General features: G+C 41.4%; 1 protein-coding gene across 6 annotated transcripts; it reads right to left on the bottom strand.

The window, feature by feature from the left end:
* Nucleotides 1–2665: 2665 nt before the first annotated feature.
* On the bottom strand, nt 2666–21708 carry LOC115136123 (protein c-ets-1-B-like). 6 transcript variants are annotated; one of them, XM_065023837.1, is made up of 9 exons: nt 15275–15374; nt 14647–14685; nt 13675–13794; nt 10064–10264; nt 6977–7051; nt 6608–6838; nt 4973–5233; nt 4687–4805; nt 2666–4452 (listed from the first exon to the last, which is right to left on the bottom strand). In XM_065023837.1, the coding sequence occupies exons 1-9, from the start codon at nt 15300–15302 to the stop codon at nt 4237–4239; spliced, it is 1290 nt and encodes a 429-aa protein (XP_064879909.1). In that variant the 5' UTR covers nt 15303–15374; the 3' UTR covers nt 2666–4236. The 6 variants fall into 6 exon arrangements, with proteins under 6 accessions (XP_064879909.1, XP_064879908.1, XP_029527430.1 ...); XM_065023836.1 differs by lacking the exon at nt 15275–15374 and adding an exon at nt 21403–21707 and having other exon boundaries at nt 6608–7051; XM_029671570.1 differs by lacking the exons at nt 14647–14685; nt 15275–15374 and adding an exon at nt 21403–21706.
* Between the last annotated feature and the right edge of the window lie 794 nt (nt 21709–22502).

Below are 22502 nucleotides of genomic sequence, written 5' to 3'. Positions count from 1 at the left end.
ACAATTCCACAACTACTACCTTATACACACAAGTGTAAAGGGATAAAGAATATGTACATAAAGATATGAGTGAGGGATGGTACAGAACGACATAGGCAAGATACAGTAGATGGTATCGAGTACAGTATATACATATGAGATGAGTATGTAAACAAAGTGAAATAGTTAAAGTGGCTAGTGATACATGTATTACATAAAGATGGCAAGATGCAGTAGATGGTATAGAGTACAGTATATACATATGAGATGAGTAATGTAGGGTATGTAAACATTATATTAAGTGGCATTGTTTAAAAGTGGCTAGTGATACATCTTTTACATCAATTTCCATAATTAATGTGGCTGGAGCTGAGTCAGTATGTTGGCAGCAGCCACTCAATGTTAGTGGTGGCTGTTTAACAGTCTGATGGCCTTGAGATAGAAGCTGTTTTTCAGTCTCTCGGTCCCTGCTTTGATGCACCTGTACTGACCTCGCCTTCTGGATGATAGCGAGGTGAACAGGCAGTGGCTCGGGTGGTTGTTGTCCTTGATGATCTTTATGGCCTTCCTGTGACATCGGGTGGTATAGGTGTCCTGGAGGGCAGGTAGTTTGCCCCCGGTGATGCGTTGTGCAGACCTCACTACCCTCTGGAGAGCCTTACGGTTGTAGGGAAAAGCAGTTGTACCTCTACTTTGTCTCTAATCTTCTTAATAATAATTTATTTCAACCAATCGTCAGTGCAGTACATGTTGAGTGCCCTTCTCTTATAAGCATGCTGAAAGTCTGTTAATTTGTTTATAGAGAAATATCATTGTATTTGGTCAAACACAATTTTCTCCAACAGTTTGCTAGGAGCTGGCAGCAAGCTAATAGGTCTGCTGTTAGATGTCTGCTGTTAGAACCAGTAAAGGCCGCTTTACCACTCTGGGTAGCGATAAGACTTTGGCTTCCCTCCAGGCTTGAGGACAAAGACTTTCCTCTAGGCTCAGATTAAAAATAAGACAGATAGGAGTGGCTATAGAGTCAGCTACCATCCTCAGTAGCGTTCCATCTAAGTTTTCAATGCCAGGAGGTTTGTCATTATTGATTGATAATCTTTCCATCTCTCTCACACAAACTTTACAAAATTCAAACCTGCAATGCTTTTCTTTCATTATTATTATTTTTTTATCCATGAATACAATGGCTCAGTGTTCATTGTTAGCATTTGCTGCCTAAGTTTGCCCACTATGCCAATTAAATAATCATTCAAATAATTTGCAACAGCAAATTATTTTGTGATAAGCCATCTGATTCGATGAAAGATGGAGTATATGTCTTTCTCCCCATAATTTCATTTAAGGCTTCATAACAGTTTCTTCTTCTAATTTCTACATTTGCAGAAAGTAAGCTATTCAGATGTGCAACTAGACTTACTAGCCAATTATTTCTCCCCCATCGCTTTCAACCATAGTTATTCAATTCCTCATCAATCCATGGAGCGCTAACAGTTCTAACAGTCAGTTTCTTAACAGGTGCATGTTTATCAATAATTGGAAGAAGCAATTTCATAAATTCAAGTGCAGCATCTGACCAACAAATATTTTTACCATCATACACATTAGTCACAGCAAAATCCTTTGTATGATCTCTTATACACTATTTTAGGCCCAGCTGTTAGAACTTTGGCTTTCCTGGATATAGCCACTATATTGTGATCACTGCATCCAATGGGTACGGATACACCTTGAAAACATTTCTGAGTCTCAGAAATGGCTAATATATGAATGTTATCTGATTTTGGCAAGTTGATTTCATGAACTTTATTTCTAAGGCTACATATATTAATATGGGCTATTTTCAGCCCTTTCCTGGGTAGCTTATCAGAGATAGACATAATACTGAAAAGAGCAAAAAAAGCTAAATATAAATTCAGCAGTCCATTAATCAATTGGTGTGTGTGTGAAGCGACAAACCCATAGGCTTGGCTCTCTCATCCCTTCCAGCCTTCTGGGAGGGAGGGTGGCAGCTTTCATGGCTGGGATCAGTTCTTTCCTCTTCTGGCGCACAGATTCAGGATAGTCCTCGTTGACGAAGAGATAAGTTTCTCTCAAGTTCTTGGCTCTTTCCAGAACAGCTACCTTGTCCTTGAACCTCAGACACTTGACCACTATCGGCCTATCACCTGGGTTGTGTTTTCCAGTCCTGCGGGCGCCCTCCATCTCGATCTTCCTGTGGTCCATCTCAGAGACCATTTCCCTCACTTTTTCTTCAGATGCCTTCCAGGTCTCATGTGGCGATTCCGCCCACAACCATGTTCTGCCTTGATTGTCCCTCGTGATTTATCCGTCATTGTTATCATGGAGTCACACACAGAACTAATGTCCTCTCTCAATGACTTAGATAGCTGTCATCTTGCCTTTCTCCTGTTTCAAGTCATCGAGCTGACCCTGGGAGAATGTTATACCTTAGGCCTAGTATGTCACATGGGCTAAGACTAAGCATGTAATCCAGAGGGACAGGGGCAAAACATCACTTATTCATTCACAGCTAAGTTCAACATGTATCAGGTGGAATTTCCTGTCCAGCAGCCCCATGTTTGGCAATGATGTCAGTCTAGCCGCTACTCAACTGTGGCTATTTTTAGCTCTGTGTGTGTTACATGGGCATTTGTGTGAAGGTGAGGAGTAAAAATAGGAGACCCACACCAGTTAGTTTTGTTTATACTGTTTGGTATACAACATTCTCATGTACAATCATAATAAAAGCTCTGCTCTTAAATGTTCAGCGATAGGCCAGGCTCAGCCCAACAAATCTTGTATGTATAAAGCAAGAAAGAGGATACTGACACCTTTTTTTTATCCTATATTCACAAAGTCTCAAACAAAGAGTGTTGATATAGGATCAGCCAGCCAGCCCCTCTTTCAATGTAATCTTCTTAATAACTTAAAAGGGAAAAACTGATCCTAGATCAGCACTCCTACTCGGGGACGCTTGATGAATACAGACCCACGCATAGAACCCTGTCTGTCATTTAAAAAATTTAAACTTGACATTTTATACAAAACTTTGTTACATTATAAAAAAGATAAACAAATGCTGTAAAATAATTTTGGAACTTCTATTTATAGAACTCGCGATAGCATTGTTGTAGGGTTTCGTTCCCTCAAATATGAGAGTACTTCACACCTTTCTAACCATATTCAATAGGGCACACCGCAACAACCTGTAGCAAAAGGTTTTGCAGCACAAATGAGTTTCTTATTGGACAGGTTCAGGTAGTCCCTCCCGTTTCGGTCCGTTTTCTTCAATTTATTTCCTAGTGAATACAACCCAGGGTAACAGTCGAAATGTGAAAGCTCTTAACACATTTAGGGGAACTCATGACAAAGCATGTCGAGACAGTGAATTATGGCTTGTGCAGTATAAAAAAAAGACATGTCTTTTGTCAGGGAAATATGACAAATTGGACATATTTTTGGCAGGTGGAAACATGACAGTGGTGGCATTGATAGATATATAGAGCACCTAGTGTTGCCCTCCATACCCTGGATGTCTGTAGCAGTCCTCAAACAAATCATTCATTAAAAAGGACTTCAGTAGCCCCTTGTGTAAGAGTAGAGTCATTGCTTTGAGACTGACACAAAAAGCCCAATGCTTGGCTGCTAAAATGGCTGTGGATTGTCAATGTGGTTTCCAGAGAACTATACTGAACACAGAAAAACACCAGTCTTAGGTCCCAAAGGGTATATTTCTTTTGCCATGTGCTCCATTTGAATAAAATTATCTAACCTCCTTGGGTGATGGCCATGTCCATTTCCAAGTAACTCGCTTCCATTGTCTTCAGCAACTTGACAGGAGTCTGATTGTATTTGCATTATGTATTTTTTGTGTGATTGTAAATGCTTTCATCATGATCTCCTACAACAGCGGTAGGCAACTAGATTCAGCCTTGAGATGATTTTTGCCAGAACATAATAATAAACAGAGTATTTGAAAATAACAATAATTTCCTACTTTGATTACATTGAGACATAATCACATCTTTTTTTATGGAATTATTGGGAACAGATTTCCTAGTCTCCTTTTTTCTGAATTCCTGGTGATTTTAGTCTTTCTTGACCAAAAACTAAAATCCCTCTAAAAACTCAACTTTGGGGAGCCCCCCCACACAAAAAAAAAATCACTTGAGGGCCGGTTTTGGCACACGACCTGTTGGCAACCCCTGTCCTACACAAGCGTGTATGTTACCTGGTGGTGCCCAGACCACACCCACATCACTCTCCTGTGTCCGGCATCATGTCAAGCATGGCGTGAATCTCCTCTGCACTGTATCCCAGAAGGCCGTTCAGGTCGCAGACAAAGCGGTAGACATATCGCTTGCCAGACGTCTTGTGGATTATGTTCTTGTTGTAGTAGTAGCGCAGGCCACGGCTCAGCTTTTCATAGTTCATCTTGGGCTTGTTCTTCCTCTGGCCCCAGCGCCTAGCCACCTGGAGGGGAGGAGTGAGGACGAAAGGTGGGAGAGAGCGGGAGAGGGTCAAATTATCTTGATCCACCTCATCCCCAATTTCCTATGGCAAGATCAAGCAAACATACTTTTAACTTTGTCTATTCCAATAGGTATTGTCAATGTGAATTAGTAGCTGGATATAGGATGACGTGATGATCAAATTAGGTGTTGCTTGACACTTCCCTGGTTGCCTAAGTGGAAGGGATGTTCTCACCTCATCGGGATTGGTCAATTTGAATTCCCAGCCATCTCCCGTCCAGCTGATGACCGACTGACAGGAAGTGTCAGTCAAGAGCTCCAACAGAAATTGCCACAGCTGGATCGGACCACTTCCTGTGGAAGCACAACCAAGGAACATACAGTTTATTACTTAAATTACTTGGTATTTAATTGAATCTCAAAGAAACAAATAATCACCTTTTGAGTTAGTCAGCAAATATAGTCACCTACCAGGTAGTCAGCAATTGTTGTGCATTCTTGGGTTACATAAACACACACACCTGTGTATCCCGCAAGAGCCGCTGCCGGTATGACAGACTTGTCTTTGGTCAGGTCCATGCGCTCCTTCACATAGTCTTTGAAGGTGCCTTTGGCTGGGTGGCCACGCAGCGTGGCCGGGTAGTCGTCTGAGTCAAAGCTGTTGTAGGAGGGCACGCGCTGCAGACTGCAGAAGTGGGAGTGGCTGCCCCGGGACTGGGTGAGACGCTCACAAGCATCTAGGCTCTCCACACTCTCAAAGGATTCTTGGCTCCCAATTTTACCTGGGATGAAAGAGTGGAACACCACAGCCATGTTCAGTTGGGGGAAAACATTTTGAAACAAAGTGAAGCATGGGGGAACTACCTGAACCAAAATTCTAAAATATTCTGCTGAAAAATAGCTACGGTGTGCAATACTGAACACCAACCAGGTATTTATAATGAGGATCATAAAACTGAATGTTCATTTGCATCACAGTGAATAATATCCATCCACACAATGTCCATAATGAGCTTGTTAATGATCTCCTTGCTTAATCTGATTCTACCAGGCTAAAATGTCATACATTCAATGTACGGGAGAATATTATATACAGCAGACAAACATTCTCCCATGATGTCTTCTATAGCATTTAAGGTGGAGGAGAATGTGGTTGAATTGGTAGAACATGGCGTTTGCAACATCAGGGTCGTGGGCTGATTTCCACAGAGGTCAATAAGATAAAATATGTATGCATGCATGCATGTATAACTTTCGTAAAACTGACCATCCTACCGATCCTCGACTTCGGCGATGTCATTTACGAAATAGCCTCCGACACTCTACTCAGCAAATTGGATGCAGTCTATCACAGTGCCATTCGTTTTGTCACCAAAGTCCCATACACTACCCAGCACTGTGACCTGTACACTCTCGTTGGCTGGCCCTCGCGTCATACTCGTCGCCAAACCCACTGGCTCCAGGTCATCTACAAGTGTCTGCTAGGTAAAGCCCCGCCGTATCTCAGCTCACTGGTCACCATGGCAGCACCAACCCGTAGCACTCGCTCCAGCAGGTATATCTCACTTGTCACCCCCAAAGCCAATTCCTCTTTTGGCCGCCTCTCCTTCCAGTTCTCTGCTGCCAATGACTGGAACGAACTGCAAAAATCACTAAAGCTGGAGACTCTTATCTCCCTCACTAGCTTTAAGCACCAGCTGTCAGAGCAGCTCACAGATCACTGAACCTGTACATAGCTCATCTATAAATAGCCCATCCAATCTACCTCATCCCCATTGCATATTTTTTTATTTCTCTTGCTCCTTTGCACCCCAGTATCTCTACTTACACATTCATCTTCTGCACATTCTACCATTCCAGTGTTTAATTGCTACATTGTAATTACGTCGACACCATGGCTTATTTATTGCCTTACCTCTCTTATCTTACCTCATTTGTACAAGCTGTATATAGATTTTCTACTGTATGTTTGTTTATTCCATGTGTAACGCAGTTGTTGTGTGTCGAACTGCTTTGCTTTATCTTGGTCAGGTCCCAGTTGCAAATGAGAACTTGTTCTCAATTAGCCTACCTGGTTAAATAAAGGTGAACATTTTTGGGGACAAAAGCATCTGCTAAATGGCATATGTTATTATATTACATGACTGTGGTCTTACCTCGAATGACGTGCCCCATGCACATGTTGTCATGGGAGACCACTTCCTGTTTGATGGTGAGGTAGTCCCCCTGCTTAGGACCCAGTGGGCCAGTAGAATGTCCGTTCTCAGTCTTGATTGACAGCAGGTCCTCACAGGTGGTTGGTAGAAGTGTCTGATTGGACTCTGTGATGAAGCCTGGCTCTGAGTTGATCGATGGAAGGATGCACTGGGCACGTTCAGTTCCATAGTCTACGGAGAAGAATTGGGGGAGAGACATTACATCTCTCCCAAAAAAGGGAGTAATGATATTTCTCTCCATTATAAAATGGACAGTATGATTTGGACAAAAGTTGTCTCTTGTGATTTGGGCAGAAAAGCTATACTCACTGGCAAGGTAGTCATAAGTGAACCGGGACTCCTGGAATGTGGGCATCAAGCCATTGACGGGGAAATGCCTCACATCTTTACCAAGAAAGACATAGTTATGATATCCCCGCTTTAACACAAAACTATATATATATAAAAAGTATTTAGTCAGCCACCAATTAATACAGGTAACGAGTGGAGGACAGAGTAGCCTCTTAAAGAAGTTACAGGTCTCTGAGAGCCAGAAATCTTGCTTGTTTGTAGGTGACCAAATACTTATTTTCCACCATCATTTGCAAATACATTCATTAAAAATCCTACAATGTGATTTTCAGGATTTTTTTTCTCATTTTGTCTGTCATAGTTGAAGTGTACATATGATGAAAATGACAGGCCTCTCATCTTAAGTGGGAGAACTTGCACAATTGGTGGCTGACTAAATACTTTTTTGCTCCACTGTATACCAACTAAACAATACCACAGTAAAGTATCAATGTTTGTGGGATCGGATGCCAACACATTTTATACAATAGGTTTTGATGTCCGTTAAAACTATTTTGCGCTGATGATAGCCGTAGTCTCTCAATAGCCTAGCAATTATGCTAATATACAGTGGGGAGAACAAGTATTTGATACACTGCCGATTTTACAAGTTTTTCTACTTACAAAGCATGTAGAGATCTGTAATTTGTATCATAGGTACACTTCAAAATAAATGACATTGGGATGAGGTAGTTGGGTGGGCTATATACAGATTGGCTGTGTACAGGTACAGTGATCGGTAAGCTGTGTGGGATTTCCAACAATACGAAAGAGGTTGAACAGGCTAGTAATAGGGGTTGCAGCAATTGCGGTGGATCATTTTAGAAAGAGAGGGTGCAGATTGTCTAGCCCAGCTGATTTGTAGGAGTCTAGATTTTGCAGCTCTTTCAGAACATCAGCTATTTGGGTGCAGAGCTGTTGGCCGGGGTAGGGGTGGCCAGGTGGAAAGCATTGCCAGTCGTAGAAAAATGCTTATTGAAATGATTGATTATCTTAGTTTTATCAGTGGTGACAGCGTTTCCTAGCCTCAGTGGAGTGGGCAGCTGGGAGGAGGTGCTCTTATTCTCAATGGACTTCAGTGTCCCAAAACTTATTGGAATTAGTGCTACAGGATGCATATTTCTGTTTGAAAAAGCTAGCCTTAGCTTTCCTAACTGACTGTTTATATTGGTTCCGGACTTCCCTGAAAAGCTGCATATTGCGGGGGCTATTCGATGCTAATGCAGTACGCCACAGGATGTTTTTGTGCCGATCAAGAGCAGTCAAGTCTTGAGTGAACCAAGGGCTATCTATACCTCTTCTTAGTTCTGTTTTTTTGAATGGGGCATGCTTATTTAAGCTGGTGAGGAAAGTACTTAAAGAATAACCAGGCATCCTCTGCTGATGGAATGGAGGTCAATATGCTTCCAGGATACCCGTGCCAAGTCGATTAGAAAGGCCTGCTCGTTGAAGTGTTTTAGGGAGCATTTGACAGTGATGAGGGGTGGTCGTTTGACCACGGACGCAGGCAATGAGACAGCGATTGCTGATATCCTGGTTGAAGACAGCAGAGGTGTATTTAGAGGGCAGGTTGGTCAGGATGATATCTAGGAGGGTGCCCGTATTTACAGATTTATGGTTGTACCTGGTAGGGTCCTTGATAATTTGTGTGAGATTGAGGGCATCTAGTTTAGATTGTAGGATGGCCAGGGTGTTAAGCATATCCCAGTTTAGGTCACCTGACAGCACAAACTCTGAAGATAAGTGGGGAACATTCACATCTGGAATTAACAGCTGGCGGCTGAAGGGGGTCAATAACAAGCAGCAACAGTGAGAGACTTATTTCTGGAAAGGTGGATTTTTAAAAGTAGAATCTCAAACTGTTTGGGCACAGACCTGGATAGCATGACAGAACTCTGCAGACTAACTCCACCCCCTTTGGCAGTTCTATCTTGGTGGAAAATGTTGTACTTGGGGATGGAAATTTCAGAATTTTTGGTGGCCTTCCTAAGCCCGGATTCAGACACTGCTAGGACATCAGGGTTGGCGGAGTGTTGTAAAGCTGTAAATAAAACAAACTTAGGGAGGAGGCTTCTGATGTTAACATGCATGAAACCAAGGCTTTTACGGTTACAGAAGTCAACAAATGATAGCGCCTGGGGAATGGAACTGGGGGGCTACAGGGCCTGGATCAACCTCTACATCACCAGAGGAAAAGAGGAGTATGATAAGGGTACGGCTAAAGGCTATAAGAACTGGTCATCCAGTGCGTTGGGAACAGAGAATAAAAGGAGCTGATTTTTAGGCGTGGTAGAATAGAGATTCAGGGCATAATGTACAGACAATGGTATGGTAGGATGTGAGTACAGTGGAGGTACCCCTAGGCGTTGGGTGACGATGAGAAGTTGTCTCTGGAGGCACCAGTTAAGCCAGGTGAGGTCTCCGCATGTGTGTGGTGGGACAAAAGAGCTATCTAAGGCATGTTGAGCGGGACTGAGGGCTCTACAGTGAAATAAAACAAGAACTAGCCGAGACAGCAGTAGACAAGGCATATTGACATTAGAGGCATAAAGCAATCACAGGTGTTGATCGGGAGAGCTAAGACAAAAATGGGTAAATGGCGATGAATGTCATCTAATATTTTAAATTGTATTTAACCACCCTAATGTTGCAGGACCCCAGGAAGTTTAGCTGCTGCCCAGGTGATATTTATTTATAACAACATTTCAACCCTTAGGTCTTCATTAGGCATGGAGCAGCAGTGTGGTGTTTTCCATGAGTTTGCTCCAGCACCTGCGGAAAGTACCTGGATGTGCATATGTTCTTCAGCTTTTGACCCTTAATAAATAGTAATCCAGTAAGGTTATGGGCACCATGTTGCTGGGTTAGAAGTGATGCTAATAGCCTTAATAGATGTTGTTGGCCTAACATTGATACTAAAAGCCATAGGCTACTACTGTATTCTGCTGGCCTAGTAATGATGCGAATAGCCATAGGCTACTGTATGTTGCTAGTCTAGTAATGATGCTAATAGAAATGTAAAAAGCCATCTGTTGCTATCCTAGCGATGACACAGGTGCTACCTACCTCTCTGCATCATCTCCAGGTGTTCCCACAGGATGTCCCCCACAAAGTCAGGTGCCAGGTCCAAGAAGCACTCCTTCCCCAGGGCACAGAGACTTACCCCGGCCATACGGAAGCAGTGCAGGTCCACGCTCTTCAGGCTGAACTCGTTCACTGTCCACAGCAGCCACTGGCCCACCTGGCTCTCTGACCAGTGCCTGGGGTCTGGACACAGAGGAGGAAGGGGTGTAGACATCAAAAACAGTCTTCCTTAGTGTGATCCCGTGTATTCACTGACTATCTGGATCATATGTCGCTGTGTATGCAGATACGTTGGTTACTTAACAGTGACCCTCTACAGTGTTGGATCAATGCAGTATTTCTGCCAAGGGCCAAAACATAGAGCAAGAGGCTGGGACAGTCACAAAATAAAATGTATTTTGATATTATTCATGATAAATTGTACAGCATTCATGACAATGCATTATCTGTGGAGCAATACTGTACATCCAGCTTTAAAACTTGAAATAGCACTTTTTGTACAACACACTAACAGCAACGGTTTGACACTGGGAGCAGGTCAACCTTAATCTGAAATTGCCATAAGTGAAACGTTGCCAGCACATGTTTTTGTTGGAGAAACAGGCATCCAGCATTGTGGAAAAAACTATTTGCAGTACATACCTGGTTAAATAAAGGTTAAATAAAAAAACGGTTTTGTTTGAACTAACTTTGTTGCTGTAATATCCTAAACGCATGTAGCCATTTCACAAATAGGGATTCCGGCTTTAAGTCAGTGGGACCTTATCCAAAAATAAAATGCTCCTCAAACAGTTTTGAGAATACATCATATACACTTGTGTATAGTGTGGTGTTTAGCATAAGTTATAACCCTCTCGCACCGAATCCAAATCCTTAGACTTTTTGGCAGATAAAGTTAAAACTCCCTGCACCAAAATTCCTCAGCAACTGCCGAGACTCCTAGGCGCTTATTAACAGAGACCCCCTAGACGGAGTGACTCACTGTCTATCCACGCCTCACACGTTTGTTTACTCTTAACAGGCTGCTCCTCCAACTCTCCCACCAGGTCACATGGTCTCATGCCTACTCTAAAGAGTGAATGGGTTGTCATGTCGAGGTATATTGCAAGTTGGTTTAACAACCAACCAGTGGTGGAAAAAGTACCCATTGTCCTACTTGAGTAAAAGTAAAGATACCTTAATAGAAAATGACAAGTAAACATGAGTCACCCAGTAAAATACTTAGAGTAAAAGTCTTGGTGTTATATATACTGATGTATCAAAAGTAAATGTAATTGCTAAAATATACTTAAGTATCAAGAGTAAAAGTACAAGTATAAATAATTTAAAATTCCTTACATTAAGCAAAGCAGACAGACACATTTTCTAGTTTATTTTAAATCCAATCCAACACTAAAAGACCTCCTTTACAAATGAAGCATTTGTGTTTAGTGAGTCCACCAGATCAGAGGCAGTAGGGATGACCAGGGATGTTCTCTTGATAAGTTTGTGAATTAGACAATTTTCCTGTCTTGCTAAGCATTCAAAATGTAACGAGTACTTTTGGGTGTCAGGGAAAATGGATTAAATAAAAAGTAGATCATTTTCTTTAGGAATGTAGTGAAGTAAAAGTTGTCAAATATAAATAGTAAAGTACAGACCACAAAAAACTTAAGTAGTACTTGAAAGTATTTTTACACCACTGCAACCAACTTGGCTTTGACAGACAGCTCCCACCCGCATGTTGTAAACACTGTTGAGGCAGCACATTCCTACTGGGTCAAAAAAATTGCCTCGGAGAAAAATAAATAAGGCAGGCTCCGTTTCATCAATCAATAACTTGGATTGACCTGTGTGTGTAAAATGTGCAAAACATTTCAGATAGAAATGTATACAATTTACACGATTCATATACAGTCCCTTCAGAAAGTATTCAGACCCCTTGACTTGCCACATTTTGTTACTCAAATTGATTTTATTTTAATTATTCAAAAACTCAATCTACACAGAATACCCCATAATGACAAAGACACATTTAGAAATGTCTGCAATTTTTTTTTTTTTTAATTAACAGAAATACCTTATTTACATCGGTATTCAGACCCTTTGCTATGAGATTCAAAATTGAGCACAGGTGCATCCGGTTTCCATTGATCATCCTTGAGATGTTTCTACAACTTGGAGTCCAAGAATTCAATTGGTTTGACATGATTTGGAACCGCACACACAGATCTATATAAGGTCCCACAACTGACAGTGCATGTCAGAGCAAAAACAAAGCCTTGAGGTCAGAGGAATTGTCCGTAGAGCTCCGAAACAGGATTGTGTCGAGGCACAGATCTGAGGAAGGGTACCAAAAAAATGTCTGCAGCATTGAAGGTCCCCAAGAACACAGTGGTCTCCATCAATCTTAAAATAGAAGTGTGGAACCACCAAGACTCTGCCTAGAGCTGGCTGCCTGGCCAAACTGAGCAATTGAATTGGAGAAGGGCCTTGGTCAGGGAGGTGACCAAGAACCCGATGGTCACTGAAAGAGCTCCAGAGTCCCTCTGTGGAGATGGGAGAACCTTTCAGAAGGACAACCATCTCTGCAGCACTCCACCAATCAGGCCTTTATGGTAGTGGCCAGACGAAAGCCACTCCTCAGTAAAAGGCACATGACAGCCCACTTAGAGTTTGCCAAAATGCACCTAAAGACTCACAGACCATGAGAAATAAGATTCTCTGGTCTGATGAAACCAAGATTGAACTTTGTCCTGAATGCAAAGCGTCACATCTTGAGGAAACCGGATACAATCCCTACAGTGAAGCATGGTGGCAGCATCATGCTTTGGGGATGTTTTTCAGCGGCAGGTACTGGGAGACTAGTCAGCATCGAGGCAAAGATGAACGGATCAAGGAGAGATCATTGATGAAAACCTGCTCCAAAGCACCAAAAACCTCAGACTGGGGCAAAGTTTCACCATCCAACAGGACAACAACCCTAAGCACATAGCCAAGACAACGCAGGAGTGATCGAACATCTCTGGAGAGACTTGAAAATAGCTGTGCAGCGACGCTCCCCATCCAACCTGGCAGAGCTTGAGGATCTGCAAAGAATGGGAGAAACTCCCCCAAAGAAGGGGAGAAGACACGGTGGTATAATCACTGCCAAAGTACTAAGTAAAGGGCCTGAATACTTATATAAATGTGATGCTTCCATTTTTTTTTTTTTTGTAATAAAATAGCAAACATTTATAAACCTGTTTTTGCTTTGGCATTATGGAGTATGATGTGTAGAATGATGAGGGGAAAAAACTTCAACTTTAGAATAAGGCTGTAACAAAATTTGGAAAAGGTCAAGGGGTCGGAATACTCCCCAAAGGCACTGTACTTCATATACAGACATCTATTCTACACAATTAATTTCTCTGGGCCCATATTCTTAAAGAGTCTCAATATAGCAGTGATTTTAGATGCAAACTGATCCGAGATAAGCAATCTAACTCTGAGATGCTTTTTGAATTTGGGCCCTGAACATTTAACATTGTAATGCTCTCCTAAACAGGGCCCTGTTTTATTGGTTGCCATAGGCAGTGCGTTTCTGAATGCTGTACAGGGGGGGGTGGACTTACCTCTGGGCATGCCCAGTCTCTGTTGCTCCTTGGTGAAGCCGCTAAACGTGGCCCTCAGGGCCTGTGACATCATCTCCCTGCTTCCCGGGGTGAGCAGGGGCACGTCGCTGAAGTCCACATCTGCCAATACGAACAAAAAAGACAACTCAGCCCCAATGCTAGTACCCTTGGTCACCAATCTGATACCATACTGTAAACTGGGTTCCGGGCAACATTAGTATGCATTGACGGTTCTACTTGTTTAGTATGTCACACAACTTCCCAAGTCTCCTGTCCGCTCCATCGACTCGTCGTGGCCCAAACACAGTGGGTTATACCACAAACAGCATGAATAGGGGTCTTGCCCTGATCACTGCGCCCCCCAAACCAAAGAGACAGAAGCCCTGTGCCAGTCTACCCCCCGAAACCAGAGAGTCAGAAGCACCAGCTTGGATTTGTTTAATGTTGAAGTAATTAAGGGAATATGTACATGTAGGTAAAGTGACTAAGCATAGATAAACAGAGTAGCAAGCAGGAATCAGGAGGATAGAGTTATGGTCAGATCAGCCAAATGGAGGGCGAGGGAGAGCTTTGTACGCGTCAGTGTGTGGAGTAAGGTTTTTTAATACTCTGGTTGCACATGTAACATGCTGGTAAGTTTCCCTGCATTAAAGTCTCCAGCCACTAGGAGCACCACTTCTGGATGAGCATTTTCTTGTTTGTTTATGGCCTTATACAGCTCGTTGAGTGCGGTCTTAGTGCCACCATCGGTTTGAGGTGGTAAATAGACAGCTACGAAAAATATAGATAAACACTTGGTAAATAGTGTGGTCTACAGCTTTTCATGAGATACCCTACCTCAGGCAAGCAAAACCTAGAGAGTTCCTTAATATTAGATTCTGTGCACCAGCTGTTATTGTCAAATAGACAGACCGCCACTCCTTGTCTTACCAGAGCCAGCTGTTCTATCTTGCCGATGCACGGAAAACTCACCCAGCTGTAGGTTATCCATATCGTCGTTCAGCCACGACTCTGAAATATAAGATTTTACAGTTTTTAATGTCCCGTTGGGAGTCTTGATTGGAGCTCATCCAGTTTATTATCCAATGATTGCACGTTGGCTAATAGGACTGATGGTAGAGGTGGATTACCCACTCGCCATCAGACCCTTACAAGGCACCCCGACCTAATTCCACGATATCTCTGTCTCTTCTTCATGCGATTGACAGGTATTTGGACCTTGTCCGGTGTCTGAAGTAAATCCTTTGCGTTCGAATAAAAAAGTATTTTTGTCCAGTACGAGGCGAGTAATCACTGTCCTGAAATCCAGAAGCTATTTTCGCTCAAAAAGAGACGACGGCAGAAATACCACATAAAAAATAAAAAAGTTACAAATAATGCGAAAAAAAAACACAATAGCACAATTGGTTAGGAACCCGTAAAACGGCAGCCATCTCCCCGGTGCCATTGCAACTAATGTCAGTAAAGATAGAAATGCACCAGAGACCGTCCTTAAAACCAGCCAGACTGATGAGTGTCAGACTGACCATAGCCAGTGAGTCTATCTAGAGTCATCAAGCGAAAACATGAACATAATTAACAGTTTCCATTTTGAACATACCAGGGGTCAGGGGGTGTGATATCTGCATTCTGTGGCTTGCCAACAGAAGATCACATGGTTGGTTCCTGAGGGGGTAGGGTTGAGGAGAGGAGAAGAATTCCACTGAGAACTTCTGTTTTTTCCCCTCAGTATCAAGTTTGTGAGCAGGTTGATTTGTTTCATTGTACTCTCAGCACACTTTCTTGTCCTGCCTGATACAGAAAATCCCAATCAAAGCGAATACTACTAAAACACCCACTATCCAATCCCTCCCTTAATAACTTCCTGTTCTAAAACATGATTTTAAAAAAGGGCAGCCATCACAAAGCCAGACATGTCACTGGCAAACACTCCAGTCTAGCCTACGATATTCTTTCAGAGAGTTGTGGAAATTTCCTGGAATCTGTGGCAAGGAGAGACAGGGAATGGGAACCACATGTTGGATATCCTGCTATGGTGTGTCTGGGATAGTCTGGTTTGCCAACAGCGACACGGGAAGTCACAAGGGCCCAAGTGGGAACCTCAAGTTATGGTGTACAACACAGTCCAGGTCAGAGTTGTTGGAACATTCCCACTGCACTGTCTGCATAGCCCGGAAATCATTCACAACAACGACCTAATAAGCAGATAGCAACTTTTTGGCAATTGAAACTAACTTCCTTTAGTTGGTGTGTATTTTTCATTTTGAATGCTACCAGAGATGGTTACTGCTAAATACATGTAGGTTCATATTGGGACATGGGACGATACCAGTATAAAGATACTAGTTAGTACCGTGGCAAGGAGACAAAACAAGAAGCAGATTTAACTTATTTTAAAAAACAGCCTTCATGTTGGAAACAAACTTCATTATATTGTCATCCAGAGTCACATTTATTCACCAAGCTATTGCACACAATATTTTACATGCAGGTATTTAAAGGACCAAAGAGTTAGGTCTGCGTCATGTTCTTTTTTGCCCTAAATTGTATTATTTATTTTTTTGACAAAATAATTGGGATACTGGCATTGTCACAGCCCTAGTTTATGTAAGTTTGTCTCACTACTGACACATTCAAACATGCTGTTAATTTGAGTCGCCAACTAGCCTAAAGCTTGTGACTTTTGTTCTCTTTGTATGTGTCAAAGAAGTTGGGCGATATATCCAGTTTTAGATTATTTAGCCGGGAAACATAATTTCTGTTTAAAAATACTGATGTCTGTTTGGATACTGATGAAGACATAAGAGTCAAACATATTTTTTAGAGTCAGGGGCATCAAACAACAAAGGTAATGTATTACATTTTGATTAAACATTTCATATAAAAACATTACTTGGGGTCAAAATCTAGTTTCTAAAGATATCCACCTTTTCCTCAGGGCATTCTGGGGGGGAAAACTCAAATGAAACAGATCCAAAAGTAAATGAATAAGTGATTAGGGAGATGGAAAAATCACTGAATTAGTTTGACACCCTCTATGACATTGCTGGATTTCGTGGACCACGAAGCCTGACTCACGCGTGTGTCATCATGTGCTGGGAGAGGGAAACGAGAACACACCCTCACAAAATATATGGGCTGAGCAATGATCTCCCATTGCGAGTATTGCTTGAGGAGACACCCTCCACCACGCACACAGCCATGTTACCCCGGTGGTCTGGTTAAAAGATCACACAGAACCATTATGCAGGTTACCAGTCAGCTTGGGTTTCTGTGATTATTCTAAACCCTAATCATTCTCTGGCATGGCTGTCATTCAGCGCTGATAATATATCTCAGATTAGGAGTGTGGCTACATCCCAAATGGTACCCTATACATTGCAAAGAACCCATAGGGCTTCAGTCAAAATTAGTGCCGTTTATAGAGATTTGGGTGCTAATTTGGGACGCACGCTGTGTTTTATGACTAAGCGTTACAAGGCGGGATGAGGCAGTCCAGTCAGTCCACTGGCATGCCAAGAGAGCTACACTGTTTAGAGAAAGCACACCAAGGCCAGGGTGTAAGAGAATGGAATGCGGCCCCCCTCTTCCACGCATGACACGTGAATGGCTCACCTAGCCACCCTTGTCGGACAATGCCTCAACCTCCTTCCTGGAACTCCACATCAAAGTGTGAATATTTTTATTTATTTTTTTACATTATTTAAATCAAGTCACTCAGTATAATTAACTAGGTCACATGACGAAATCCTACAAATTTTAAAATAGAAAAAAACAATCCCCAGGCCCCCCGAATCCTTTTGACTCTAGCATTCATTATGATACCCAAAGCTGTAGAGGCATGGCCATTTCATATTTAACTGCCACCTTTCACAGTAAAACAGACGCCTCACGTGTTCTTACCACAAGAGGAGTTACGGGACTGTCCTAGAATTGCTATTCAAGCACTACGGAAAGCCCCATGAAGTAAACAATACATTGAACACACGTAGGAAAACCTAAAAACAACCTAAAATAGCTCACTTCAATTCAAATCATCTTGCAATAATATCACTCAAGAAGATCTGTGTTCGACTTTGAATCAAACATTTCCAGATCATGTAAAAATGTATCTGATCATTTATCCATATGTACATTGGATGGTGCCCTCATTGATCGTGTCCTCGCTTATAAATATTCGGTTATTTGGATTGACGAGTTACTTAAGAAAAATGTCATTAGGGCCAATACCAGTATCGCGATACTCATTAGTATCGTGGCAAAGTAACAAAACACGAAGCAGATTTAACTTCCTTAGGAAAATAACCCTAATGTTGGAAACAAACATTATGTTGTCATCCAAAGTCACATTTATTTATTTTCCAAGATACAGTAAATAATATTTTACATACAGCAGGTTTTTAAAAGGACCAAGTGTTTTCATTTTTGCCATGGAAAAAAATATTGCGATACTGGTATTTTTATTTACTTAACTAGGCAAGTCAGTTAAGAACAAATTCTTATTTACAATGACGGCCTACCGGGAAATAGTGGGTTAGGGGGGCAGGATGACATTTTTACCTTGTCAGCTCTGTGATTCAATCCAGCAACCTTTTGGTTACTGGCCCAACACTCTAACCACTAGACTACCTACAGCACCTTGTTGTCCCAGTCCTAATTAAAAATGGTCTTCTTTTACAGGAATAAAACATACCTTTCATTAAATAGCAGAAAAAAATATTCAGTCGACATTCATAAGTGTTACACAGATGTAGTATCTTAATTTGAACCAGTTTGCTACAGCAGGAAATAATTTTGCAGCGACAGGAAATGTGATTTATAATTCATGGACATTTTTTGTAGGGGTTGATACATTTTTCATTAGTTCAAATCAAGTCTCACATTTTAAAGTGGAAATAAAAATGTAGAACCCTTTTTAAAGCTTGAATAAAATACAATTCTCAGCAACAAAAGTGATCAAATTAAGGTCCTAGAGCTGTAAACTACAGCAATATTATCTATAAGAGTGCAGCTGCCACTGTTTTGAAAAGTAGGCTGGTTCTCTGAAGTTTAGTAGATCGACGCATTGCATTATTTTTGTCTATAAAGCCCTCCTGGCATAAACTTCCACTGTAACTTACTTAATTGTTTACTTACAGATGTACAAGATTCCAGACCCAGTCTCAGGTCTGCACTGAGTTAGGTAAATCTGCTTTTAGTTTTTCTGTACCTTACTTGTGGAATGATATCAAAAGGCTCTCTAAAGTTGTATTAACTGGTGCCTCTAGGGCAATTCAAAAGGCTGATTAAGGAACTTTTTGGTGAAGAATGTGTTTATTTTTCTGTGATTGTTTTTCTTTTCATATATTGATGTGAATAATGGTGTATGTTGATTAGTATAGTGTATATTGATATGTATACAGGGATCATCTGTGATAGAGACCTTGGTCTCAGCATGAACCCATTATTTAAACAATTGTAACATAACAGTCTAATCATTTTTGCTGTTAATTCAGGGGCATCCTGCCCAAAAAAGTATCTCCACAGGTGCGGCCGGTCCCCTATCCACAGTAGCTGGCATTATTTTGACAGCTAATGTTTCAGTCATCATGTACCTGGCTGATCGGCTTACTTCAAGCAAAGACGTTCTCCAGAAGTCTAGTGATCACAGGCAGTGATCAGATGGGGACAGATTCCCATCAGTGACTAGTGTACATATCCTAAGTGAGACATCTCCAGGACCGGAGAGGTAACGTGTGTCACTTCAATGCAAAATGGTGGAAAAGGCTGCTCTCTCTAGATGTCCAACACCTGCCAGAACCTCATCAGCCCAACACGCCTTTGAAAGACGTGACAGACTAAACCCATCACAACAAACGTCATTAGACATTTAGGGCTTATAGACATAACATTCAACCTCTAACTCATTTAAGAGCGCTTTTTTACAATACCATTGTCACTGAGCACAAGTGTAATAAAACAAGTGTACGACCAAAGTATCATGGTTGTGTTACTCAGTGTGGTAGCTCTCCCCCTTGAGTGAAGAGGCTGGTTGTTGGGAGAGTTGGCAGGATGGTGCAAGCTTGTGCAGACAATGCTGTAACTATCAGCACTTTCACACTATGCTGATCACATGAACATTGTGTGTGTGTGTGGTACTCTGTTTTCACACTTGGATCTTAGTTTAATGTGGTTGACGAATGTGTGAATAGCCTAGTTTCCATGACGTTTTATGTCGTCTGCATTAACACAGCAAGTCTTGAGCAAAAACATCTGAGAAATCATATAGTTTGAATCATATCAATGAAAGTAGAATATGAAACAAATATAAAAAGGGAGCAAGCTACATAATCTGATATTTAAGCATTGGCAAACTATTGACAACTGAGTCTATGGGTGACAAATAGGACAACTATGGCAATGTGAGATATATCATAACACGGATGAGAGAAAACAAGAACATCTAAAAACAGGTAAGAAAGTGTAGACAAGTCAGTAACCTATGCTAAAAAGGGTATCTGAGCCAATAGACAAATTTAGCTAGTGAGGGGATTCGATTATCCGACCAGAGTTGCCCCGGTGGAAGAAGTTTGTCGTTGGACATGTGATAGCATTCATTTTGGAACGAATGCTACGCCTCTCGCGCGTGAGCAAGGTGAGCTCTGGCCAACAGCAAAGTCGGCTCAAAACAAAAGTGACATAGGTTGAGCAGGATTCTGTGTTTTCACATGCAAAAATGATTGTTTTTTGATAAAAAACGCTTTATCTGCATTCCCAATGAAAACTAATTTGAACATATATTTTATAGAAAAGAGTTATATTTCTGAACGATGCACCATGATGCCTTGTTAACAACCTGACCAAACAGCGCAGATTATACTGTTAGATTTGAGGTCACTCACAGGGATAAACCGGTGCACCGATTAATCTTAATCGAGTGCTGCCATTAATTAATGGATTTTTTTTCTCACAATTTTTTATTTTACCTTTAACCAGGTAGGCTAGTTGAGAACAAGTTCTCATTTACAACTGTGACCTGGCCAAGATAAAGCATAGCAGTGTGAACAGACAACAGAGTTACACATGGAGTAAACAATAAACAAGTCAATAACACAGTAGGAAAAAAAAGTCTATATACATTGTGTGCAAAAGGCATGAGGTAGGCGAATAATTACAATTTTGCAGATTAACACTGGAGTGATAAATGATCAGATGGTCATGTGCAGGTAGAGATACTGGTGTGCAAAAGAGCAGAAAAGTAAATAAATAAAAATAGTTTTATTTTTTATTTTTTTATTTTACTAGGCAAGTCAGTTAAAGAACAAATTCTTATTTTCAATGACGGCCTAGGAACAGTGGGTTAACTGCCTGTTCAGGGGCAGAACGACATGGGGATGAGGTAGGTAAATTGGGTGGGCTATTTACCGATGTTAACAAAAGGTGTGCACAATTACTGATGCGCGCCTAAATCATCACTTATCTGCATAGGTACAATACAATGTTGCGTTATAAAAAAATGTATGCATGTAATGATAACACAATCGTGTTCTCCATCATTTACATAGACTTAGGCTAAATGGAATAAAAGCTATCAAATGAAACGGCATTTTGATGCTACACATATTTATGGCACTCAACATAAATAGTCTGCAATAGGGTTAATATTGGTAGTTGTCTGACTGTGTAAACTCAAAGTATGCCTAGATGTCATATCAGTAATACAAATAATTATTAGACAAAGCTACTTACAATGCAATTTTTCGGACTTCATCAAAGTTAACGCTGGTTTGATATCAAGAACGGCCGTCATCTCGGCAGCTGCTTCATAACGTTGATCCAATTATCACTTTTGAGTCCCAGCCGCTGCCGATTGATGCGTTATTCAATTGATTGATTTGTAGGCTATTTGAGCTCTGGGCGAATCTTGATTGCGATCCCTTTATTGTCAACTTCGAATGGTATTATTCCCCATAATTTTTCTTAAGACATAAAAGTGTGTAATAAGTCCCTCTGAAATGACGTATACGCCACTGAAAGCTACAACAAACACTCATGTTGTACGCTCTTCGCTGAAAGGGGCAGGGTTTGACACATGACGCGTATTAGAGGCGAGGCCACAAACTCTACAGATGCCTGTCAGATTACTAATCATAAACAGAGCAATTTTAGGTAAATAAAACCGTTACATGGTTTACAATGAGTGTGAGTCCATGCCAAGGTGAGTCATGCACCAATAACTATATGTGTTCTACAAATAGCATTACATTCATGTTAATTTCCCTTCTCAAGCTTGAAAAAGGAGGACGCATTAGTTGAACTTCATAGTAGTTGGTTTGGTTTATGACTGATTAACAACATTGAATAGATGGAATATCCCAGGGTGAAAACGTCTATGTGGATTCCATAGCCTGAGTGAATGCAGACAGATGATGTAATAATTGATTTATTCTGGGAGTCAGTCAAATTCAACTTGTCCAACATCCAGTCAAGGAATGAGGCAACGTGTGTGTAGAAAATGTTGCACTGTGTCCTTATAGTTTGTTTTTTGCCGTTAATGCTATCCTTCTATGAGTAGATTGAATGTGCCCCTAAGCGCTGATATTGGGTCAGTTTTGCAATTTCCCCACTAATGGTTAAGTAATAGGATTGGGGGAAAGGAGGCTGGTCCTACATCTGTACCTAGGGGAAACTTCACTCTGAAGCCTGATTGATTGTTCCATATTAATGAGACCCAGTTATCATTTCCAGTCAGTGGAGAGACACCAAGTCACATTGATTGGAATGTTTCCTTTGGTGACTGATTCTAACCACAAAGCACAAACACACACATACACCTTGTCACTTGCTTG

The sequence above is a fragment of the Oncorhynchus nerka genome, linkage group LG10, assembly GCF_034236695.1.
Source record: "Oncorhynchus nerka isolate Pitt River linkage group LG10, Oner_Uvic_2.0, whole genome shotgun sequence".
Lineage (NCBI taxonomy): Eukaryota > Metazoa > Chordata > Actinopteri > Salmoniformes > Salmonidae > Oncorhynchus > Oncorhynchus nerka.
The sequence above is the reverse complement of the archived record's forward strand: the minus strand, read 5'-3'. Positions and strand labels throughout refer to the sequence as shown.

Excerpts from the sequence above, each read along its gene's own strand:
- LOC115136123 (XM_065023833.1), bottom strand. The coding sequence starts at position 15,302 with ATGCAGATATCACACCCCCTGACCCCTG. Across the intron at positions 13,795-14,646 it reads TATGGATAACCTACAGCTGG|ATGTGGACTTCAGCGACGTG; the intron begins GTGAGTTTTCCG and ends TCGTATTGGCAG. Across the intron at positions 5,234-6,607 it reads CATGGGGCACGTCATTCGAG|GTAAAATTGGGAGCCAAGAA; the intron begins GTAAGACCACAG and ends CTTTCATCCCAG.